This window comes from Balaenoptera musculus, chromosome 3, assembly GCF_009873245.2.
Source record: "Balaenoptera musculus isolate JJ_BM4_2016_0621 chromosome 3, mBalMus1.pri.v3, whole genome shotgun sequence".
Lineage (NCBI taxonomy): Eukaryota > Metazoa > Chordata > Mammalia > Artiodactyla > Balaenopteridae > Balaenoptera > Balaenoptera musculus.
In genome coordinates, this window is record NC_045787.1 from 131933893 (window position 1) to 131958090 (window position 24198).

The window sequence follows — 24198 nt, forward strand, 5'->3', positions numbered from 1 at the left end:
ACCCCTAGAGTTCGATTTAGTATGTCTGGGGTGCACCTGAGAATGTGCATTTCTAACCAGTCCCCAAGTGATACCAATGCTGCTGGTCCAGGACTACACTTTGAGAACCACTGGCCTTTATTAAGAGAAAGGCTGGCAGCCACCCTCAGATACAAGGCAGACTCTCCATCAAGATTTTGCCGGAAGAGAGGCTGGAGAACAGAAAAGAGAAGAAGGTGCAGAAATGAAATCTCAGTGCTCAAAACAGGTTGACTTCTTATTCACGTGGTGAAGTCACATCAGTGGGGGTGGGGATGGGGACTGGGAGAGGGTAGAGTTAATGAAAGGAGGGCCTAGTCTTCAGGCTTTCAAGGACCTGAAATGATTGAACTTTTGCCATCTTCAAGTGGCTTCCAAAGTTTTCCTGGGTGTGACCATCAAACCAGCAGATAAGAAGAGAAATTTTTATGGGGCAGGCCTGGATTTTTACACCACATTCCACTGCTAAGAACTGTCACATGGCCTCACAGAGATGCAAGAGGAATGGGGGGAACATAGTCCCTAGCAGGGCAGCATATCTCAGGCGAGCAATAATCTCTGGTGGACATCCAGCAGTCTCTGCCACCAAACCCCCTTCCCAGGGCAGGCTTCCAGCCTTAAGCAAGTCTGAGTTTAGGAAATGTATAGGTAATTACACAGACATTTTAATTATTAAAATGAATGTGACTAAAAGTGATCAAAGGACTTCTTAGTGACTGGAAAGAAGTTCTGGGACCCATCCAGGATAGGGACAAGAGGCTGAGACAGAGTGTTTGCAGGAGCAGCCAAGAGGAAAAAAAAAAACTGCTGTTTTATAACTCTCCAGGGTTCCTCTCTTTTAACAAGTTACACTATTCTTTTTTAGAGATTAACCAAATTTTTAAGTGAAATAAATCTAAGGATTTCATAATTTCATATTTATAAAGTTTGATATCCTTTATTATCTATCATTCTTAAAGCAAATGACAAATCTACTTTTCAGGGATGAAAACCTACTATTACTGAGGATATCTTCAAAGTTTACTGTAACTCCGAAAACAGGGATGTTCCACACACTAGCGGCAAACACTGCTTTTGAAGGTGATTGCTCAATGCAGGCACACTCATTTACCTAGGCTTGCCATAAAGTGAAATGCCATAAACTGCCTGTGACGTCTAACAACTGAGAAAGTTGGAGAGTCAAGCTGCTTGCAAGACTTCTAGTGCTATCTCTTTTGAGACTCTCTAAAAGTGAATTAACTAATATATATGCTATTTACTGAAACGAAAAAAAAAAAGAAAAAAAAGGAACATCCTTCACGGTCTTTCATTCATTTCGTCAATTAGGACACACAAAGCAGCATCTTTCTCTATAATCTGATCTCTCCTATGACCTGAATTTGCTCTTTGTTGTTCATCCTGTCCAGCACAATTGTTGCTATCATCAGCATCCATTGGTTCAGTTTTTACTCTCAGCCCTGTTTCCGAATGGGGCAAATCATCAGGCAAAGAAGCCAAGCAATTCTGAATCATCTCAATGACTCGTTCCAGATGCTTTTGAAATCTCTCAGCTGTCTCAAGGCGTTGACGTTTCTGCACCTCCATCATGACTCTCAAGGTCTCTCTTGCTTGGTGGGGTCGGTATTCATTTATGAGATGATGCACATGTACAAAAAGCAGCTTAAGATCTTCTAGCTTCTCTTCTCGTTTTATACTCCCAGGGCTCCTTATCAAGATATCTAAGAGGTCTAAGAAATTAATAAGGATAGACATATTGAGTTTTCTCAGTTCTTTCTTGTGATCAAACTGCATAGGATGAAGCCGTTCGATACCCTGACTTTCTAAAGGGCGGATGATAAGATCATCACACTGGAACTGGTTGCCGAACATCATATAACTGTCCTTTATTGGAGGTGGAGGCTTGGGAGCGAGGCCTTCCTGAATATTTTCATCTGTATACTCCTTGATGTACTGCATCGGAGGGGGTGGGAGGGCGCTTACTTGCTGTGGCTCACCCATTGTGGAAGATCAAGAACCTACAGAAATGGACCATCAGACAAAAAATAAGAAAAAAAAAAATCACACACACACACACACAGAAATAGACAAAAGGTTGAGAGTGGAGCTACAACACAAACCTGTCACATTCAGCGATTAATGACAGAACATTTTCCCTTTTCTCCCCTGGCAGTTTGGCGTCCAGGACAAAATGATCTCCCTAGTCTCTAAAACTAACACTTACAACAGGGAAAGGCTGCATCCTTTTCTAATTAGCAATATATACTCAATCATCGTATTTTTCCTGCTCTACTTAATACTTTCATTGGCACAAAAAAAGTACTGTAGTATGCAGTTGACCCCTGAGCAACACAGATTTGAACTTGCACGGGTCCACTTACATGTGGATTTTTTTCAATAGTAAATACTAGAGTACTACAAGATCCATGGTTGGTTGAATCCTCAGATGCAGAACCGCAAATATGAAGGAACTGCAGATACGAAAGGCCAACTCGAAGTTATACTCAGATTTTCAACTGCACAGAGGGTGGGCGCCCCTAACCTCCCAGTTGTTCAAGGATCAACTGTATTTTCATCTATAAATTAAATCATCTGGATTCCACACCCCTCACCAGTTATGCCTCCCTTCTCTACCCTCCCTACAGCCAAACTACACATGCTGTCTTCCCATCTCACGTTACAATCACTCGTTTTATATTATAGATTGATCTCCAAAAGCAAACACTTATAACTCTAAGGAACACTCTGACAAAATTAAAATTACTATATTCCAGACAAACTCACATCATCTGAGCTTCTGTGATCCAATTCCATTCCCTTTTTTCCTACAATATACTCTACAATTTTTTATAGACACATTAACTTTTCTACATCTACTACAGAAATTTCAAATTCAACTATACCTTCAATAGCCACAATAACCTCCATCTACTCCATCTGAAGCTTAGGTATATCATAAAATGAGAATATCCCGAGTGCTCACTTAGATGGATCTTACCAGATTTTCAAGATATAACATAACACCATCCAACATGAGAGATAGCAAGTAATATACTGGAGGCAATTTTATACTTGGAATTTGTGAGGTAATGAGGGCAGCTGGGGGGCAGCCCTGAGTTTCCACCAACCCACAGCAGTGAACTGGCTGCTGCTGAGAATCAATCTGTCAGTGGCCATGGGCATGATGAGTTACTCTAACTGTATCAACCCACACTTCACTGTTTCACTAGCCTTCTGCATATTCATTTTTGTCACTATCCGATCTGGCGTCAACCTCCTACCTCCACAAAAACTGCTCATCACGGGCACCAACAACCACCACATGACCAAATCCAATGGACATTTTTCTAAGCTGATCTTAATCTCTCAGCAGCGTTTTCTTCCTTTTCAACACACTCCCCTTCTCCCTCAGCTTCTGTGATGCTACATTTACGTCTTCCTCCTACCACACTGGCCGCTGCCTCTCAGTCTCCTTTACTGCCCCTCCTTCTCTAGCCAAATTTTAATGTTGGCATGCCTCAGAGACTCACAAACTCAAAAGCCAAAGGGAAAAGGCAGGCAACACAAAGTGTGAAGGAGAACTGAGCATCTCCAAGCCAGACCTCAAAGCCTCCAGCCACTAGCATTCATGTGCGAATGAAGATTCATTGTTCCTTGGTCTTGAGTTGTCAAGTAAGGGCAAAAAAATCCAGATTTTTATGTGAAATTTCTCAACTTTTAAAAATACTGGCAATTAATTCCAGAAATTATCAAATACTGTGAGGTCAAAAAGGATTTATCTCCAACAATCTTTGTGATCTGCTGGCCACTAGTTTCAGGCCTTTGTTTTATGTTCTCCCTGGGATGATCTCAGTCAATTCCATAGCTTTTAATACCATTTCTATCGGTGGTTCTCAACCAGGTGTCATTTTGCCAACCAGAAGATATATGCAAGGTCTGGAGACACCTTTAGTTGCCACAACCAGGGAGGGGGTGCTACTGGCTTCTAATGGGTAGAGGCTGGGGATGCTATAAACATACAATGCACAGCAACAAAGAATTATCCAGCCCAAAATGTCAATATATTGTGCCAAAGTGGAGAAACCCTGGTCTATATTTATGACTCTTGACTTTTTAATTTAAGTATACTTCATTTACAATATTGTGTTAGTTTCAGGTATACAGCAAAGTGATTCAGTTATTTTTTTCAGATTATATTCCATTATAGGTTATTACAAGATATTGAATATAATTCCCTGTGCTATACAGTAAATCCTTGTTGCTTATCTATTTTATGTATAGTAGTTTGTCCGTTAATCCCATACTCCTAATTTGCCCCTCTCTCTCTCCCTCTCCCCTTTGGCAACCATAAGTTTGTTTTCTGTCTGTGAGTCTGTTTTGTACATAGATTCATTTGTATTATTTTTAGATTCCATATATGTGATATTTGTCTTTCTTTTCTTGACTCTTGACTTTTTACCTCCAGTCCAGACTGCGTCTGGGCTGCTCCTGGATGTCTCACAGGGCATTCAATCTTTAAAAAAAAGTTCTTTTGAGTCCATCTACCATAAATACACACACCCTAAACCTGTTCCTCTCATAGCTTCTACTCTTTCCTGTTTCAGTAAAATGTCCCCATTATCCACCTAGTATTTCAAGCCAGAAACCTAAAGGTTATCTTAATCCTCCTTTTTTTTTAAATTAATTAATTAATTTATTTTTATGGCTGTGTTGGGTCTTCGTTTCTGTGCGAGGGCTTTCTCTAGTTGCGGCAAGCGGGGGCCACTCTTCATCGCGGTGCGCGGGCCTCTCACTATCGCGGCCTCTCTTGTTGCGGAGCACAGGCTCCAGACGCGCAGGCTCAGTAATTGTGGCTCACGGGCCTAGTTGCTCCGCGGCATGTGGGATCTTCCCAGACCAGGGCTCGAACCTGTGTCCCCTGCATTGGCAGGCAGACTCTCAACCACTGCGCCACCAGGGAAGCCCAATCCTCCTTTTTTACCAATCTCCTCTCCTCACCATCACTGCCAAATTTATCAAGTCCCAAAACTTCACTATATCGCTATCTCAAATTCATCAGTTCTGATCAAGACACCATTCCCTCTTACCTGGAATACAATGGCTTCCCAGGGATCTTTTTGATTTCACTACAGTTCTTCTATATAATAGCCAGCCTAATTCTCATACCACATTCCTTCCCCCTTATATCCTAGCATGTTGTCTTCTAGTATTTGTTGGTAGCTCCATTCATTTCAAGAAGGCTTCAAATCAATGGGAATTTGGAAGTAGGTACAAACATCTTTAATGTTTATTTACTCTTTCAAATATTTACTGTTTGTCTAATATATGACAATGATGATTATAATGACAGATAACACTTGAGCGCATAGTATGTGCCAGACACTGTGCTAAATACTTTTCTCATGGTTGCGAGAAATCTGAGAAAAGAAAGGTGCCCTTTCCATTTCAGAGATGAGATCACCGTGGCTCACAAAAGTTGATCCACTTGCGTAAAGTCACAGAGTAAAGGAAGGAGCCAGAGCCTAAAGATCTCAAACACTACATCACACTGTCTTTCAAGGATAAACATGGCCTCCATCCTTGCGTTGCTTACAATCTATAAAGGAAAACAGACAAATAGCTAACTACACGTTTTAAGGTTACTACAAAAGACCAACAGATCTTACTACCAAAGATAAATCTAAAAATTCCATATAGGAAAATATATCATAAGCAAAATTAAAAGACAATCCCATTTTTCTGGGAGAAGAATGTCTGCAAGCTAACAAGGACAAATATTAGAAATTTAATTTTGATTTTTTAAAAACATATTTTCTGATTCCATCCCCGCAAGAAAAGCACTATGACTTCAGCAGTTGCCTGTCTTATTCACAACTCTACCTCCAGCACCTTAAACAATGCCTAGAAGGTGCTAAATCCTCAATAAAGATCCACTGAGGTTTTTTTTAAACCTATATATTTTTTAAAAATAATAGAAAAATAGGCAAAAGATGATGAGAAAAATGCAAATGCTGAATAAAGGCAGGAAAATATTCAGACAGACACACTATTAAAAGCAAATTTTAAAAAGGATTCTTTTCATCTAACAGACTATCAAGATTTCACATACTCTGTCATCTGACAAATGTTAGAACACCTTCTACGTGGCAGGCCCTGGATTCCAGCACAGGTCACACTCTCCCTCCTCTCAGTTTCTTCAGAGTGGCCATCCCAATTTTAGAGGCAGGCTCTTAGCTCCTCTGGCCCTGCAGGGAAGCCTACTGCGGGGGAAAGCGTCCATTCCCCTCGGCTCTCACAGAAGCCACCATGACGGCCACCACATGACACTCTCAGGTGGCAGGCCAGCACCGCCAAGAGAATATGGGGAATCCTCAGACACAACTAATAGGAAAGGAGACGAATATATTTATTTGGAATTTGACGTGACAGTATCAAAAATTTTAATGCTGATATTCTTTGACCCAACAATTCTTTTTTTTTAATTTTTATTTTATACTGGAGTATAGTTGATTAACAAAGTTGTGTGACCCAACAATTCTATTTCTAGAAATTTATCCTACAAAAATATTGGTACAAGTACACAAAAGTGTGTTTAAGGATGTTTAACGCAGCACTGTTTGAAAAGAGCAGGAAAAGCTGGAAACAGCCCATAACTTCATCAATATGAGAGCTGGATAAAATGTCTCTATATACACACAACACAGCCATTAAGAAAAAACGGGTGAAAGCGCATGGGATGGAGGGTTATCAATACTGTGTACCATTTCATTTATTTACAACACACTTATGAGTTGCAAATAGTTATAATCAACTTTTTAAAACTTCCAAAAACATCAATTCGGACTTGTAGAAAAGCTGTATGAAGAGCATAGAGAATATCCCATATTCTTCACTCAGATTCTCCAAATGTTAACATTTTCCCTCATTTGCCTTATTGGTCTCTCATCTCTGTACCCGCAAATACTTCAGTGGGTATCCCCCAAATAAGAATGTTCTCTTATAACCACATAATTACCAAAATCAGAGAATTAGCAGTGATCTGGTACTTCAAAATAAATTTCAGACAGCCCAGGTTTCACCCCACTCAAGCTTTTTTAGATTGGAAGCCCAGTTTTGGGCCTCCCAGCACCATGTGTAATCCCCTACTTTAGCTGCCAATCCCCAAAGGGCAAGTAAGTGACAGGTACCATTGTTTCACATTCTCTCTAACTTAATCTTCAAACCAATTCTATGAGTTAAGTACTATTTTCAATTTCATTTTAGAGATGAGGATCCCAAGTCTGTCTCACCAACGGGAAGTGTCCGCAACCAGATCAAAAGTCTAGTAAATGGCACAGCAGGAATTCTTAACCTTGGTTCTTGTACACAGTACAAGTTCCCTTAAATCAGTAAACAATGAAGCATCTAACAGTACAAAAGGAAACTGACGTATCACAGAAATCCTGTTTATCTCCCTATCACTTCTCTAGACTAAACTTGTCAAAGGCGATGGAGGTTTTTAGTAATACAAGCGCCAGGCATCGTAGCTGGTTATCAGACTCAAGATCCACCTTCTAGTGTTTGTTCCGTTCTGCGGTATTTCACCAAAAAAAAGAAAGGTATTCTAGGGTCCCATCCCCAGACTTTTGACTCGTTTTGTCTACTGTGAATGGGGCCGCTGGAATGTTGTTTTTAAAACCTCTCCAGATGATCTAATGATTAGGCTTGGCATCTACCTCCTTCCCCGCCTCCCATTAATTCTTCTGATTTCAGGACTGCTCCCTGAGGAGGAAGAGCAAGGCTGGTTATCCCGTAAGGCTGGAGAGGCCAGGAGACTCGCCGAGCCCACCCACCTTAACAAACCAGCCGCGAGGGACTAGAACTGAGGTCTGCCAACCTCCGGCCGGGCTCGGCCTCCCCACTCGAAGGAAGCTCAGAGCCCGCCGCAAGGAAGGCACCTTCCGCCGAGCGGTTCACCCCGGGGCTCCGCGAGCGGCGGGGAGGCCGCGCTCCCCGAGGGACGCGGGAAAGGAAAGCGGGCGAGCGTACCCTGCACCACGCCTCCCCCCATTCCCAGCCCGCCCGGAGGAAGTCGCGGGGTCCGGAAGAAGAAATGCACACTGAACGGAGCACCAAACCGTCGCCGCCCACTCACCTCAGCCCCGGGTTTACACTGGTAGCTGCCTTCGCCACCACCGCCGAGACCCAACTTCCTACCTCCTCTTCCAGGAAGAAGCCTCTGACGCTGTCTCTTGATTGGCTGAAAGACCTGTCCTTTAACCGAGGCTCTAGTCCCGCCTCTGACCGCTGTCTTGCTATTGCGCCTGCGCACAGCCCCCCACCCCCACCGACCTCGCGCCGCCTGCCTCCTTCCGGCAGTTTGGCTGCGGCTGCGGGGGGGTTTGCAGTCGCCGAGGCTTTGTGTACTTTGTATCAATAAAAGCAGCAGCTGGTAGCTCGTTCCCTTCTGTTTCTTTTTTTTTTTTTCAACGCTTAAGATTGAGGCATCCGTACGTCTTACGTAAACGTTAGACAATACAGTAAGCAGATATTTTTAGAAATGATATCGACTGTAGCCCCACTGTCAAAAATAACATTTAAAAATATGAGGTTGGACTCTATATGCTGTTTAAGTATTTTGTAATCTGGAAATACTTGTGAACATGATTGAGAATCAATAATATATTCTTAATTTGCATTTTTTCACCATCTGTTCACTTTTATTTTCATTTACGAATTCAGATTCTATTTCCAGGCAACAAATTAACAAATGTTAAAAAAAAAAAAAAAGTACACAAGTCTTTTGGAGGTTATTTTCGTAAGAAATGTTACACATTTCTAAATTTGTGGGAATCTTCCAAGAGCATGTTGCGCTTACAAAAATAAGGTTGTTATTCTGATAAACATTCTCAACTTTAACTCTTTAAGATTATTTGATTTTATTTTTTTAAACTAATTACGGAGAGTTCCCAAACATACACAAAAGTAGAGAGAATAGTGTATTCATCACCCAACTTCAACAATTATCTACCAATAGACATTATTTCAATTCAGCAAGCATTTCTAAAAAGTAAGGACTCATTTTGTTTGTTCGTGGAACCAGAGAACCATTGTCTCATTTTAAAATAAATTCATAACTATTTAATATCATCAAAATCAAGTCAATATTTGTATACCAATTATCTGAGGATCCGATAACGTCCACCCCTTTGTAACTGGATGATGTATCATTTAATTATCTTTTAATCTATAGTTTCCTTCCTCCACCTCAATCCCCACTCCCCCACCCCCCATCAGTTTATTTGTTGAAGAACTCTGTTCACTCTTGAGCATACCCCAATCAGGCTTTTCTCTGTTCACTGAGACCAATGTGACGTACACTGTGACCTCCAATGGGCATTCTTAGTACTCATCTTATTCTACTCTCAGCAGCATTTGACACATTTGATCTTTTGAATTGCCCCAGGGCTCAGTTATCAGTTCTTAGTGGGATGTCATCCAGGTGATAATACCCAGATGATATCCAGGCCCTGGCAACACCCTCTCCTTTCACTCAGACCCTCTTATCCCACATCTTTATTCAATTGCAAATGCTCAAATCTAAAGGTTCACCTTTACTCCTCTTTCTCCCGTACTCCATTCAAAACTACCATACCGGCCTTTTGTATTACTTCTATTTGGAAATAAGTAAAAGTCCTAAATATAATTAATTTTCACCATCCCCACTGCCTCAGTCCTAGTGCATGCCACCATAATCTCCCCTGGACTTCTGAAATAGCCTAAATAGTTTCCTTGCTTCCACTTTTGTCCTTCCTTAGCCTATTTACCACACTGTCTTAAAATATAAGACAGATCTGAACAACCCAATCAAAAAATGGGTGGAAGACCTAAATAGACATTTCTCCAAAGAAGACATACAGATGGCCAAGAAGCACTTGAAAAGATTCTCAACATCACTAATTATTAGAGAAATGAAAATCAAAACTACAGTGCGGTATAACCTCACACTGGTCAGAATGGCCATCATCAAAAAAATCTACAAACAGTATATGCTGGAGAGGGTGTGGAGAAAAGGGAACCCTCTTACACTGTTGGTGGGAAGGCAAATTGATTAAGCCACTATGGAGAACACTATGGAGGTTCCTTAAAAAACTAAAAATTGAACTACCATATGACCCAGTAATCCCACTCCTGGGCATATACCCTGAGAAAACCATAATTCAAAAACACACATGCACCCCAATGTTCATTGCAGCACTATTTACAATAGCCAGGACATGGAAGCAACCTAAATGTCCACTGACAGATGAATAGATAAAGAAGATGTGGTACATATATAGAATGCAGTATTACTCAGGGTAATTTGTAGAGACGTGGATGGACCTAGAGACTGTCATACAGAGTGAAGTAACTCAGAAAGAGAAGAACAAATATCGTATAATAACGCATATATGTGGAATCTAGAAAAATGGTACAGATGAACCTATTCGCAAAGCAGAAGTAGAGACACAGACGTAGAGAACAAAAGTATGGACACCATGGAGGGAAAGGTGGGGTGGGATGAACTGGGAGATTGGGATCAACATATATACACTACTATGTGTAAAATAGATAACTAATGAGAACCTACTGTATAGCACAGGGAACTCTACTCAATGCTCTGTGGTGACCTAAATGGGAAGGAAATCCAAAAAAAAGTTGATACATGTATACATATAGCTGATTCACTTCGCTGTACAGCAGAAACTTACACAACACTGTAAAGCAACTATACCCCAATTAAAAAAAAAATCTAACCACTCTGTTCAAAGCTCTCCAAGGTTTTCCATCACATTTATAATAAAACCTAATGTCCTCACCATGGCCTATGTAAGGCACTACAAAATCTAGTCCTTGGCTACTTCTCCAATAATATTTCCTACCATTTTTTTCCATGCTCAGTCTTCTCTGGCTACAGGATTTATTTCTTTCCCTCGAAATTTTCAAGCCTACTTCTGCCTTAGACCCATTGCATTTGCCTGGAACTCTCTTTCCACAGATATTCACATGCCTCACCTCCTCACTTCATACAGGTCTCTGGTCAAATGTGACCTTGTCAGAGAGGTCTTCTGTGGTCACTCTATATAAAGTGGCATGCCCCAGTCATTCTCTTGGGGAATGTCCCCAATCCCCTTACTATGCATTATCCTTCCTTCATAGAACGTGTTATCATCTGATATCATATTATGTAGTTGATTTATTTTCATTGTCTTTCTTCCCCATTAAAATACAAGATTCATGAGCAGAGGGCCTTTGTTTCATTCACTGCTACATCCTCAGCACCTAGAACAGTACCTGAAATTGGCAAGTACTCCATGCACATGTATTGAATAAGTAACAAAATGAATACTGAATAATCAGCATTTTCAAATGAATTCACAGTGTGACACTGATGGATAAATCAGGGTATATTTAGCCAAAACCGTTGAGTGAAATTATCTTCCTCCCAACTTTGCTATTGTGAATACATTGGATGAGCATCCTGGTTCCTGGTGCACGTGTATATGTTTGTAATTTTCTCCTTGATATAAATTTCTAGAAATGGAATTTTGGACCCAAATTTTCAGTGTTTTAGTTAGGCAGGATCAAGGCTAGAATTTGGGACTCTTGACTCTCAGTCTAGTGTTCTTTACAATAAACTACAAATGAATAATGGTATGAAATTCACATCATGGGAGGGACTAGTGAAAATATGGTGTGTAATAAACATTTGTTTAGGTGGCTCTACTTCCAGACTCTGAATAGGAAGTTTATTCCTTAAAAACTTAAGACTTAAAGACTTAAAGACTCCACGCTTCCACGGCAGCGGGCACAGGTTCGACCCCTGGTTGAGGAACTAAGGTCCTACATCCCATCTGCTGCAAGGCATGGCCAAAAAAAAAAAAAAAAAAAAAATGTCTTCTCTAGTTTAACAAGGACTACGTCCATTCAACAAATCTTTATTGCATCTGCTGTGCCAAAGACTGCTCTAGATGGTAAAAATGACAGACAAAAGCCTTGCCTTCTAATGGAGAGACACAGACAACAACATGCAAGCAAATAAGAATTTCAAATAGTGATAAGGGCTGTGGGGAGAAAAATAATACAAAATAATGCAGTAGCTGGGTGGGTTGGCAGGTAGCTTATTTCTAGAAGGTGATCAAGGTAGCCTCTCCTAGGAGCTGTCTTTGGAGCTAAGACATGAATGATGAAAAGGAGTCAACTGTGCAAATATCTTGGAGACAGCTAGTGCAGAGTCTGAGGCTGCCATGATCCTCCTGAGTTAGAGAGACAGGAAGGGAGCCTGTGTGCTCCACAACTAACGAGCAAAGGGAGAGTGGGAGGATATGAGGGGGCAGTAACAGGCAGGAGTACATGACAACTAGCATCTTGCCTGTTTTAGGAGCTTGGCACATTATAGAGAACATCATTTTTATCACTTAATCCTAAGTGGCAAGCAGAAATAGTCACACTTTTTCTCCACCCTGTCGATTTTTTTAAGGTTGGGTTTACTGAGGTATAGTTTACATAGAGTAAAATTAACTTCAAGTGAACAGTTCAATGAGTTTTGATTAATATATACTGTCATCTAACCATCACCACCAGAATTAAGATATAGAGTATTTGCCTCACCCCAAGCAATTCCTTTTGTGCCCCCTTAGGATTCAATCCCTGCCCTCACCCCTACCCCTTGGTCACCACTGATCTGATTTCTGTTTACGTAGTTTTGCCTTTTCCAGAATGTCCTATAAATGGAATCAAGCAGTATGTAGACTTTTGTGTCTGGCTTCTTTCACTTAGCATAAAAGTTTTGAGGTCCATCAGCATTGTTGTATGTATTAATAGTTTGTTCCTTTTTACACGGAAGGAGTATTCCATTGTATGGATGCACCATAATTCATTTATTTATTCACCAGTTGATGGACATTTCGGCTATTTCCAGTCCTATAAACACTCACATACATGCCTTTTATGGACATAAGATTTTCATTTTTTTTTTTCGAGTTACTACAAAGGGATTGCAAGTCCTTATAATAGGTATATGTTTCACTACATAAGAAAGTGTCAAGCAGTTTTCTAAAGAGGCTATATCATTTTTCATTTCTACCAGCAAACTGTAAGAGTTGCAGTTGCTCTGTACCCTCCTCTGCAATTTTCCTTTTTGCGATTCTAATGGCTATGTAGTGGTTTTAATTTGCATTTCTCTAGTGTTGAGTATCTTTTTTGTACTTATTTGCCATACATATCTTTTCTTGGTGAACTCTCTGTTCAAACTTTTTGCCCATTTTTTAATTGGCTTGTTTGTTTTTTTTACTATTGAGTTGTAAGAGCACACACACACACACACACACACACACAGGACAAAAGTCCCTTATCAGATATGTGTTTTGTTATTTATATTTATTTTCTTGCAAGCTGTGGCTGATCTTTTCACTTTCTTAACAGTGTCTTTCAAAGAGCAGAGGTTTTTAGTTTTGATGAAGTCCTAGTTATAAATTGTTTTCTTTTATGGGTCATGCTTTTTGTGTCCTATCCAAGGTCACAAAGATTTTTTCCCCTGTGTTTTCTTCTAGAAGATTTTTTTTTTTTTTAATTTATTTATTTATTTATTTATTTATTTATGGCTGTGTTGGGTCTTCGTTTCTGTGCGAAGGCTTTCTCCAGTTGCAGCAAGCGGGGGCCACTCTTCATCACGGTGCGCGGGCCTCTCACCATCACGGCCTCTTTTGTTGCGGAGCACAGGCTCCAGACGCGCAGGCTCAGTAGTTGTGGCTCACGGGCCCAGTTGCTCCGCGGCATGTGGGATCTTCCCAGACCAGGGCTCGAACCCGTGTCCCCTGCTTTGGCAGGCAGACTCTCAACCACTGCGCCACCAGGGAAGCCCCATAGAAGATTTTTTTTAGCATGCAAAAGTCCAAATGTTCCAGCACATTTACCCTATTGATTTTATTGGTCTTACTATGTTTGTCATTGGTAGACAGCTTCATAAATAATAATCTCTGAACTCTTATTAGTAAATTACATCGTGTCTCTGCTTGTTAATAAGCCCAGACAGAAAAAAAATGGGAGCTAGCAAATTAAATTGTTCATCTCCAGCCTCTGCTTATTCCTGTCAAAAGACTTATCAGCTCATCTATATTGTTTGAACAATGCACTTTGAGTGAGAATCATCGCTAATGCACTGTTCTCTGCAGTCTGCTGTGTAGTTTTAATTCCTAATCACTGTTTTCACTGTTGCTGTTGTCTCATGGGTACTAATGACCTTATCACTAATAATAATCTCAACAACCCAGACCTGTGTGCAGCAGATGGGCCAGGAGGATGTCCGTAGTTTGCTTTGCCTGCTACACCTTTCTGTAGCAGCAGGCGGCAGCAGTAACCCTGGCATTGGGGAACTAACCCCAGTTTACACTTTGTTTTATAACAGAAAGATGCGTGCCCCACATATGAGGTCCCACTGAGAAACAATGTCAGTTATCTTTGCAGGCTGAAGAACTTTAAAAGGATGTAGAATCTGCAAAAAAAGGCAGGTAAGGCCTTTTAATTTATTTGTTGTACCTCCCGATGAAATAAAATGTATTTTTAAGGCAGGACAAAAAAAAATTAAACATAAAATTTTCTCTCTGTGTTTGTTTAGGGCTTCTCCCTCCCTAATGTGCAGTATGCATCTGCATTACACACTGACCAGAGCTCCTCAAAGATGCGGGTGCCTGCTCAGCCATAAACATCAATTTTTTTCTTTCTTCTGACGCTAGCAATGTAACTTCTTAAACGAATAGTGGTCTTTCCCAGCTCTGTTCTTTCCCAGGGGGTCATGGTGACTTGCTGTTCACTTTGTATGTGTTTACCTGAACCATGTATCCTTGATGAATTTTATGTAAAATATCAGTATGTCATTTTGATGTATGATCCTTTGTCTCAAAAATGTATATGGCTGCCTTCGACCTCTAACAGGTGGAACGGTTCTCAGAACTTTCTGAGAAACTGCTTCCCTGGGTTATAATCCTCAGTTTGACTCAAATAAAATTCCCTTTTTTTCTTCTTAACTTCATAGTTAATTGAATTTTCGTCAACACTATTACTGTCATTAAAGTCTACATTTACATTATATAGCTGTGCCACTATCATACGTGTTTGTGAATCATCACAAAATCTATCCATTTTATCGACTGCTTGATTTATTTTCTAAACACTCCCCAAAAGATCTGGGCTGTATCCAACCCTTTTAAAGTCCATCTCAAAAGTGACCTTCTTCAAAAGGTTTCTCCAAGTTCACCCAAATAAAAATTACCTCCATACCCACTCGTAGCCTCTTTTCTACACTTCCAGCACTTCTCTGCCTTAAGTTGTAATTATACACCTGCTTTATTTCTGTGGCTACAGGTAGCTTCCTAACTTATCTGTGCATCAGCTCTGACAATTCCTAGCATTGCCTCACACATAGCCAGTGCTGAATATATTTTTGCTGAAAGATGGGTATTGATGGGGAGTTCTCTGGTGGCCTAGTGGTTGGAATTCCAGGCTTTCACTGCCGTGGCCCGGGTTCAACTCCTTGGTCAGGGAACAGACATCCCCGCAAGCTGCGCAGTGTGGCAAAAAAAAAAAAAAAAAACATGTGGAAAGATGGGTATTGAACAAAATCAAAAGAAATGAGAAAAATTTCAAGTTTCCTGAATGGCAGTTGTGTACAAATATGAGCTGCTTGCTTTCAGAATCACTTCAGGGCTGGGACCAAGGTAAGGTGTGTGAGGCACTTGCCTCAGATGCAAAATTAAGGAGGGGGAGAAAACCTCAGTAAGCAAGATAAATAAATGCAATACTTAAAAAACAACAATTAAGGCAAAAAGCCCATGATGGACAAAATATTACAATTTTAAATAAAGACAGGATCAGCAGTTCACATACCACCATTTAAAAAGGAGAGGTCCTTCCATGGAACTCTGTCATTCAAAGATTGGAATTATTTTCCTGAAGACATGTGTGGCAATATACACTTAGACAGGTTTTTAGAGCTTAATGATGCATTCATTTTCTAATAAATGCGATGACTCATCATTTTTATTGCTCATTTACTAAATGCCAGCTACCGTCCTAGGGGCTGCAGATACAGTGGTCCAACCCATTGCAAGCCCACATGCTGCTTCTCTGCAGTTATCTGAGAAAGTCTTTACCCACTTGGTTCCACATGCTTCGGGTCCAAAATGAACTTTTCTTAGAACATGGGGCCTCCAAAGGACAGAAACAGATTTCATGTGTTCAAGTTCCTCTGGGCTTCTTTACCCCATGCAGACGCCAGTCTTTGTGACTTGCACAGAACTTGGCTATCTTCCTTCTGAATCTGCTTTTCTTTGTCTCCTTATTATCCTCCTCCAACTGACACCCGAGTCAGAGGAGGTGACACCAGCACATTACACTATCATGGTATCACAGATTGTGTTCTCCAATAAGCAGATTTTGAGATAGAGTTTTGGGAGGAGGGTTTTTATTAAGGAGTACCCCTAGGATCGCCTCTGCAAGGGAAGGGGCAGAAGCAGGAGTGCACAGAGGGAGAAGCTGAGCTCTTGAATTGGAGTGACCCTTCAGAGAGGCTCTGTGTTGGGCTACGATGGCCTGACCTTCACACTCTACATCAATCAGTTCTTGCCGTGCACCTCGGGTGAGGAACCCAGGCAATTTCCAAACTCACTGCCAGCTGAAGGCTTTCTGTGGGAAGCACCCCCAGCAGCTGGGGCCACAAGTCCTTCGTTGAAGAAATGTCCGCCCCACGTGGATATTTCAAATGGAACGGTGTCTTTCAAAACATACCCTCCAATCTCCTCATTACATAGATCCTGTGGCCAAAGATAGGAAGTAACATAAAGTCACATATTAACAACCCCCTAGCCAAATACTTCTTTTCACAGAAACCACAGTACCCTCCACAAAGTGCACATTTGATCAGGCCACTCCCTTATTTAAAACATATCGTGGCTTTGCATCACTCCAAGGTCAGAAATCAAAATCCTTTAAATGGACCTCAAAGCCTTGCATGGCCTGGCCCCTGCTGTGTTCCCCGCATCACATCACGCTTGCTCTGCCAGCCATGACATTGCCTTCAATATTTTGAGGCAACTTGCTTCTTCCCACCATAGCACATCTTTCTTCTGTCTGAAAGACTCCAGTCGATCACAACAATCCTGTGAATGACCTTATTTTGTTGTAGGGAAAAAACCCCTTTCTAGTATGTATGTGTGTTGCCAGACTTGAAGCTTGGGACATTGGTTAGTTTGTAATGAACCATCCATTGTCTAATTGCACTTGCAGCTGCAGAATTGCTACCATGGTGATGAATATTGCTGTCAAAAATATTGGCCTTTATCTGATAGGGTGTGCTGACTTGATACCCAAACTGATGTCTCTCTCCGGAGGAAGATGCCTGTCGCTTTGAAATACGTAGGTATCTGTGCATGCGTCTCTTGATGAACTGTCAAGATAGAAAAGGAAATCCAGAGAAAGTGCCAGGCAGGGCACGTTGCGGTGGGCAAGTCCCCACCTCCACTTTACTTCAGTGGGGGTAAATTGTGTAAACTGTGGGTCTGCTCAGCTAACGCCTCGCATAGTGGACTAACTAGGTTCACGTTAAAGAAGTCCTTTGGGGTGAGGGAGTGAGAATGCATAATACAGGATAAGAAAGACAAAAGGTAAAGCCAAGGGTACAGAGTCGTGAGATTAAGCTGTTTTAACTAGGCTGATTCAGCCTCTGGCATAGTGAAAATTTGGGGCTCTGAGTCAAAGGCTTTGGAAAGAGTTCCCCTTTATCTCTCTCCTCTACCCCATAACTCCTCACATTTCCAGAAGGCTTCCCCAAAATCCCTCTCAGGTCTTAGAGAACATGGCTCTTTCTCTCCTCTTACTGAGACCCACTGCTTCAAGAGTTAACTCCAAGGACACATTGATCTCCACAATCTATTGGTCTTTGTGTATCGGAAATCACAACATGGGATTTTCCAGCCACCCACCAGAGCAACTGAGAAGGGCTTCCTCTCATCCTCCCAAGCTACCACTCCTCCCAGAATCCGTATCTTATTTCTCACCTCCTCCACCTCTACCACTTACATTTGCTCTGCAGAGAAAGTCCCTAAGTTTTACTGGAAACCCAATTTCCGTCCTAGTAGACCCTGTTGTCACAGAAGAGAATGAGCAAAGAATTGCAAGGTTAGCAGATGACTCCCCGGCTCATACAAACACACATGGTTCTCAGAGTCATTCTTCTCAAATCCAACTGTTGTTAACTGTTATCAACGGTTACTCTAATCCAACTGTTATCATCTGTTGTTAACAATTTAATGATTTTCATGGACTCATGAAATTTGTTTACAACTTTTTTTAAATTGGAAAGACTTTTTTATAATGGACATTTAAAAATGCATAATCTCATTATGAAATGAGATTTCATAATCTCATTTATGATTTTTTAATTTTTAGAATCGCTTTCCACATGCATACATAATTTACATAGTTCATTAGTACAGAGCATTTTGGATTATTCTATTATTTCTTAACAATATATCTAAACCTTTCTTGTGTTCCTGGAGAGTGAGTATTTATGTCACTTAGTTTCTTTATCTTATATTTGTTGAAAGATATCTTTCAGACTTTGTCATCCATCTCTTGTGCATATATTGAACGGAAAACATAAGTGAAATAAATTGGTTAAGATATTTCTAAGGCAGTGACTGCCACTTGGCTGACAGCGATATAAAAATCGTCCTGATGTCAGAGATGTTAAAATAAAATGGAAACAATAATACATTCACATGGACACACCCCTTTGCGTAATAGAAAAATCCCCACTCTGTTGAAGCTTTTCCTCCCAGACCATCCCTCCCTTCTTTTTACCCTACAGAAATCCACTATTGTGAATTTTGTGTTTATCATGTCCTTGTTTTTTTCTACACTTTTAGCAAACATGTGCCCCTACACATACTGTTTGACCTTGTTTTTGAACTTTTCTACAAATGGAACTATATCATATGTATTTTTCTGACTTGCTTTTCTTATTCAACATTACGGGAGACTCCCCCATGCTAACCTGTACAGCTGCTATTCATCTTCACTGCTGTATCATATGCACTGTAGGCATATGCCACAATTGATCATTTCTCCTATTTGGTGAACATGTGGACTGTTTCCAGGGTTTGGCTATTACAGTTTTACTACAAACATTCTCCTAGTTGTCTCCTGGCAAGCGTTTGTGAGAGTTTATCCAGAGTGTATACCCAGGAGGAAGAAGAATTTTAAGATTAGAATCAGGTGGGCAAAACATTTCTGCCAAGTGCCAGAAAATAAATACTTTGCAGGCCATGTGGTTTCTGCTACAGCTACTCAAATCTGTCATTTTAATGTGAAAGCAGCCTTAGACAATATTTAAATAAATGACTGTAGCTATGCCCAATAAAATTTATTCATAAAACAAGGCAGTGGGCAAGATTTGACCCTCAGGCTGTCAGTCCTGATCAAGATGATAAACTTCGCTATTCTGATTGCCTACAAATGCTGAGGCACCCCTTCTTTTCTTCCCTGATTATCCCTAGAGGAGACATGAGTCCTGTCTTCACTTAGTCTATGGACTGGACTGAATGACCATGTTCAGGGACCTTCAGGGAGAAAAGGAAGGGCATGCGGACATGCTGGTGGTGATGCTTCCCAGCCCGTAGTCTGTGACTTGCAGCCACAGTCTTGGGGAAACCAAAGGCAGAAAGGGGTTGAGGCAAGGCAGGGCACTAATTCTGGCTCTGCTGGGTGTGGGTGGGAGGCAGGGGTCCTGCTTGACTGGAGGCTGGGGTCTCAGGCCAAAGCACAATTCACATCACAGAAGTCACTGTGAAGTCACTACCAGGCGAGGGGACATAGAAAACAGAAGATAACATTTCTTTTGGAGTTGTATGGTTTTCCTTTATTAAAGAAAGCAGGAATTGCCTCTCTAGGGATCCTTCCCTGAAGCTGGGTCTCCATGGAAAGTTTCCTGCCCTGGCTTCTATTTAAATGGATTTGGTTTCAATAATGATGGTCTCCATCGTCTCTGATGTCATAGTTCCACAGATCTCCAGATCCTGGCCAACCGGGGCTTTCTCCACCTTGGCCTCTATGTTGTGCTTCTCTACCATCTTAGCCACGACGTCTACCTCTCTGTCATGTGTGACCATTGTTTTTGAACCAGGAATGACTCTGAAGCTCCTGAAGAAAGAGCGGATCTTACTGGATTTCTTACTTAGAGTCCCTGAACTGGTGGCGGACCGGCTCTTCCCCAGTTTGCGAGCTGTCCTCCCCCCCTTGGCAGAAGAGCTGTGGCCGCCACTCCTGTGAGAGCTGTGTCCTCTGCCCCTGGTGCCACTGTGCCCTTTTTCTTTTTTGTCATCTTTTGAGTGTCCATGGCCGGATAAGGACCAGTGGGAGGATGATTTCCGGGTCTTGTCCCCTCCTGTCCTGTGGTGACTTTCACCTGTCCTGCGGTGATGGGAACTTTTCCTAGATGAAGACTTGTCCTTCTTTTCCCTTCTTTCCTTTTTTTCCTTCCAGGCTTCATCCCTGGGGCGGGAGACCTTCTGGCTTCCATCCCGTTCAGACATGTAGCCTTCGCTCTGCAAGGTGGAGACCAGGGGGGCTGCGACCTGCCCTTCAGCTCTTCCAGCAGCAGGCTTGCTGGTCGTTGCTGCACCTGCAAACTCTACGCTCACGCTGCTCTCTGGACTATCTGCCCCCGTCGAGGATGTTCTGGCAGCACCTGCCAAGACCAGGTTCGTGTCCTCCAAGGATATGGTGGCAGCACCTGAAATGGCCTTGCCGGATCTGCTTTCTCCTGGATCCTTGATGGTGGCTCCTGCCAGGGCCATGCGCACCTGGCTGGTGCCTGTGCTCTTGGTTGCCGCCAAGCTCGCAGCACCTGAAATGGCCTTGCCGGATCCGCTTTCTCCTGGATCCTTGATGGTGGCTCCTGCCAGGGCCATGCGCACCTGGCTGGTGCCTGTGCTCTTGGTTGCCGCCAAGCTCGCAGCACCTCCTGCAGGGCCTGCTCCCACCCCTGCGACTGCCACTCCTCCGCCAGGGCCTGATGCTGTCCCTGCTATGGCCAGGCCCGTGGTCATCCCTGCCGCCGATCCTCCGGCACTTTTCACGGCTGCAGTTGAGCCATGGGGGGCATGATGGATTTCCTCTCCCCCAACATAAGCCCAAGACGTGGCTCCAGACACGTCACGAAGCTTGTGAAGCCCAGCCTCATCCTGATCCCTTTCTCTGTGGAGCTCTGTGGTCTGCGCCAAGAGGAGGAGAAACAGGTAAGATAGAGATGACAGAAAGTGAGATCAGAACTGGCCGCTCCCCTCTCATCCTGGAGCTGAGCAACTCAAGGGCTTATACTTAGAATAACCTTTGAAATCCCCGAATCTAAGCTCCCAATGGATGCAAGATCCCATCTACTGCACCCCTGTCAAACGGCCACTCCATTTTGCTTGAACAATCCCAGGGCCAGGGAAAGCACTGATACAATTCTCCATGATATACACTTTAATTTTATACCCTTGTGCTTCTATCTCTGCAGGACAGATTCCTAGAAGTGGGGTTCCTGGGTCAAGGGATGCACACCTTCTACATTTTGGTGACTACACGGGTTGGGCTGATTTTAATCAGCGTGTCGGAGTCACGGGGAGACAGAATGAAGGAAGGACTTCCTAACTATGAATGATGTTCCACAACTGATGAGACTACCGGGGCTGGGGTAAGTGCTCAAGAAGAGACCGGACAATCAGGATGCTATAGAAGGGATTACAGCCCTGGGGATGAGACCAGTGCAGCTGATATGATACCTAAGGTCTCCCTGAAATTCGGCCTTGTGGGACAATGTGGAGAAGCACTCGGAACCTCTCCAGTGTGGTGAATCCCATAGTGATGGCTCATTCGTCCCTGACCCTTTTCAACTATGGAAGGTATTTCCCAGGTGGGTCTCAGAGAGCACCAAAGGCTATGAAGGACCAGCTTTGCCCTGCTCTCCCAAAGCACCCTGCCCCGTGTTCTTGAATCTCTGTAGGTGCTTACCACTAGGATTTTGGTATCCTCTATAGTCACTGCATCTCCAGTTTGGACCGTCGGGGTACTGCTGCAACTCTCTACCGGTGGTCTCAGGAGATAGACAAGCTTTTCCCAATAGAAAAAGAGGTCTTCTCGTGCATCGGAAGAGGGGCACAGCTGCAGATAAAAAGTACGGCCGGTGGCAAGCTTCAGGCGCAAATGCTGTTTCTCACGGTCGTGGATGGAGATCTTGACAAACTTCAAGGGAAGCAGCCCTGGTGAGCTCTAGGGTCTTCGCGGGCTTGTGACCTCTCCCCTTGGTGATCCGGGCGTATCTGACATGCTCTTCAACAGAATTTCGTTGGTCGGGCCAGCAGCATGACGTCGGTAGTGGGAGGAGGGGGCTGGTGGATGCGAGTGCCCACAGTCACCATCCGGACGCGGTTGTGTACGTCAATCACCTCTCCTTTCTTGCTGATCTGGATAAAGTCGCTCTCAAACATGGGTGCGTACCTGAAAATGTCATACTCTCCTCCCTTGTACAGTTGTCGTTGCAGGTCCCCCATGGAGGTACTGAACACGCCCACTGAACGGGAGCTGTTGGCCGTGTAATGAGGTAACAAACGCTCACTGCTCATGGCTCTCTTCGTTCAAGACAGCGCCACCAGCCACAAATCGAGTCTCGGAGAGAGAGGGAACGAAGGCAACTGGCCACCTCCCTGCAGGGCTCTGCCTAAGTCTCTTGGCCCGACCACATTTATCCTGCACAGTCCTTTGTGACCCATCACCATCACAGACCCCTTTGTTGAGCCTCCAAGCCCCCACCCCCTCGGGGGAGGCTCACCAGCCTCCCCCTAAACCAACCACCACGTCCACAGGGAACAGGCTGACCCTGCCAGGGTACAGGTGTGGGCAGGCTGGATAGTCTTTCTAAATCAAAATGTTGAGAAAACCATCCTGCTTTTGTAAATATCTGGGTGGTTTCCAGTCTTGTTGTTGTTACAAATCTCCCTGCAGGGATCATCTTCGTGCTTCTGCTGAATGATGTCCTGGGGATAAAATCCCGGAAGTGGACTGTGTACTTGCTAAGGGCAGGCATCCTATTGGGATCGTTGTTCTCTGTGCCCCCCAGCATATATACCACAGTGCTGGCAGGACTTAGAAAGAGCGCTACCTGTCAGAGTCCCATTGGTACTTGTCGTTTCCAGGGTATGGAGAATTTTCTCACCCATTTTCTCATTTCAAGGAGGCTGACTTTTATTTATATTTATATTTTATATATATATTTTTTACAGTTTTAGAAACTGTTTTTTTTAGAAACTGTTTTTATTATGAAATATAACCACATTCAAACCATAAAATATATAGCTTAATGAGTAACAAGAAAGTGAACACCCTTGTAGCTGCCACCCAGAGCAAGAAATAGAACCCTGCCAGCCTCTCTTCTGCATGCTCCCTCCCCACAAAGGTAACCCAACCTTGGCTTCTATTTTTTTTCTTTTCCTTCTTCTTTTTTATTGAAGTATAGTTGATTTACAATGTTGTGTTAATTTCTGTTGTGTTAATTTCTGCTGTTAATTTCTGATTCAGTTTTATGTATATATATATTCTTTTTCATATTCTTTTCCATTATGGTTTATCACAGGATATTGAATATAGTTCCCTGTGTTGTATGGTAGGACTTTGTGGTTTGTCCATCCTATATATAATAATTTGCATCTGCTAACCCCAAACTCCCAATCCATCCTTCCCCTACCACCCCCTTGGCAACCACAAGTCTGTTCTCTTATGTCTGTGAGTCTCTTTCTGTTTCGTAGATAAGTTCATTTGTGTCATATTTTAGATTCCACCAAATGTGATATCATACAGTATTGTCTTTCTCTTTCTGATGTACTTCACTTAGTATGATAATCTCTAGGGTCCATCCAGTTGCTGCAAATGGCATTATTCCATTCTTTTTATGGCTGAGTAGTATTCCATTTTATATATGTACCACATCTTCTATCTATATCCATTCATCTGTTGATGGACATTTAGGTTGTTTCCATGTCTTAGCTGTTGTGAATAGTGCTGCTATGACATAGGGGTGCATGTATCTTTTTGAATTATAGTTTTGTTCAGATGTATGACCAGGAGTGGGAT

The 24198-nt window shown here is 42.5% G+C and overlaps 3 protein-coding genes across 4 annotated transcripts in view; all 3 read right to left on the bottom strand.

The window, feature by feature from the left end:
• The window catches only part of HAVCR2 (hepatitis A virus cellular receptor 2), a 39261-nt gene extending 31038 nt beyond the window's left edge, over positions 1-8223 (bottom strand). The window contains exon 1 of the mRNA XM_036847758.1: positions 8150-8223. The gene's annotated coding sequence lies outside the window, so the exon portion shown is untranslated. The remainder of the gene's footprint in view (positions 1-8149) is intronic.
• On the bottom strand, positions 929-8227 carry MED7 (mediator complex subunit 7). 2 transcript variants are annotated; one of them, XM_036847759.1, is made up of 2 exons: positions 8150-8227; positions 929-2033 (listed from the first exon to the last, which is right to left on the bottom strand). In XM_036847759.1, the coding sequence occupies exon 2, from the start codon at positions 2014-2016 to the stop codon at positions 1315-1317; it is 702 nt and encodes a 233-aa protein (XP_036703654.1). In that variant the 5' UTR covers positions 2017-2033; positions 8150-8227; the 3' UTR covers positions 929-1314. The 2 variants fall into 2 exon arrangements, with proteins under 2 accessions (XP_036703654.1, XP_036703655.1); XM_036847760.1 differs by lacking the exon at positions 8150-8227 and adding an exon at positions 7848-8138.
• An 11806-nt stretch (positions 8228-20033) lies between these two features.
• On the bottom strand, positions 20034-22694 carry FAM71B (family with sequence similarity 71 member B). The gene is given in 5 exon segments (XM_036849132.1): positions 20034-20831; positions 20892-21302; positions 22084-22329; positions 22331-22405; positions 22407-22694. Coding segments are annotated over 5 exon segments (1818 nt in total).
• Between the last annotated feature and the right edge of the window lie 1504 nt (positions 22695-24198).

What these genes read in the sequence shown, in the direction of transcription:
- MED7 (XM_036847759.1), bottom strand. Translation starts at nt 2,016, where the DNA reads ATGGGTGAGCCACAGCAAGTAAGCGCCCTCCCACCCCCTCCGATGCAG.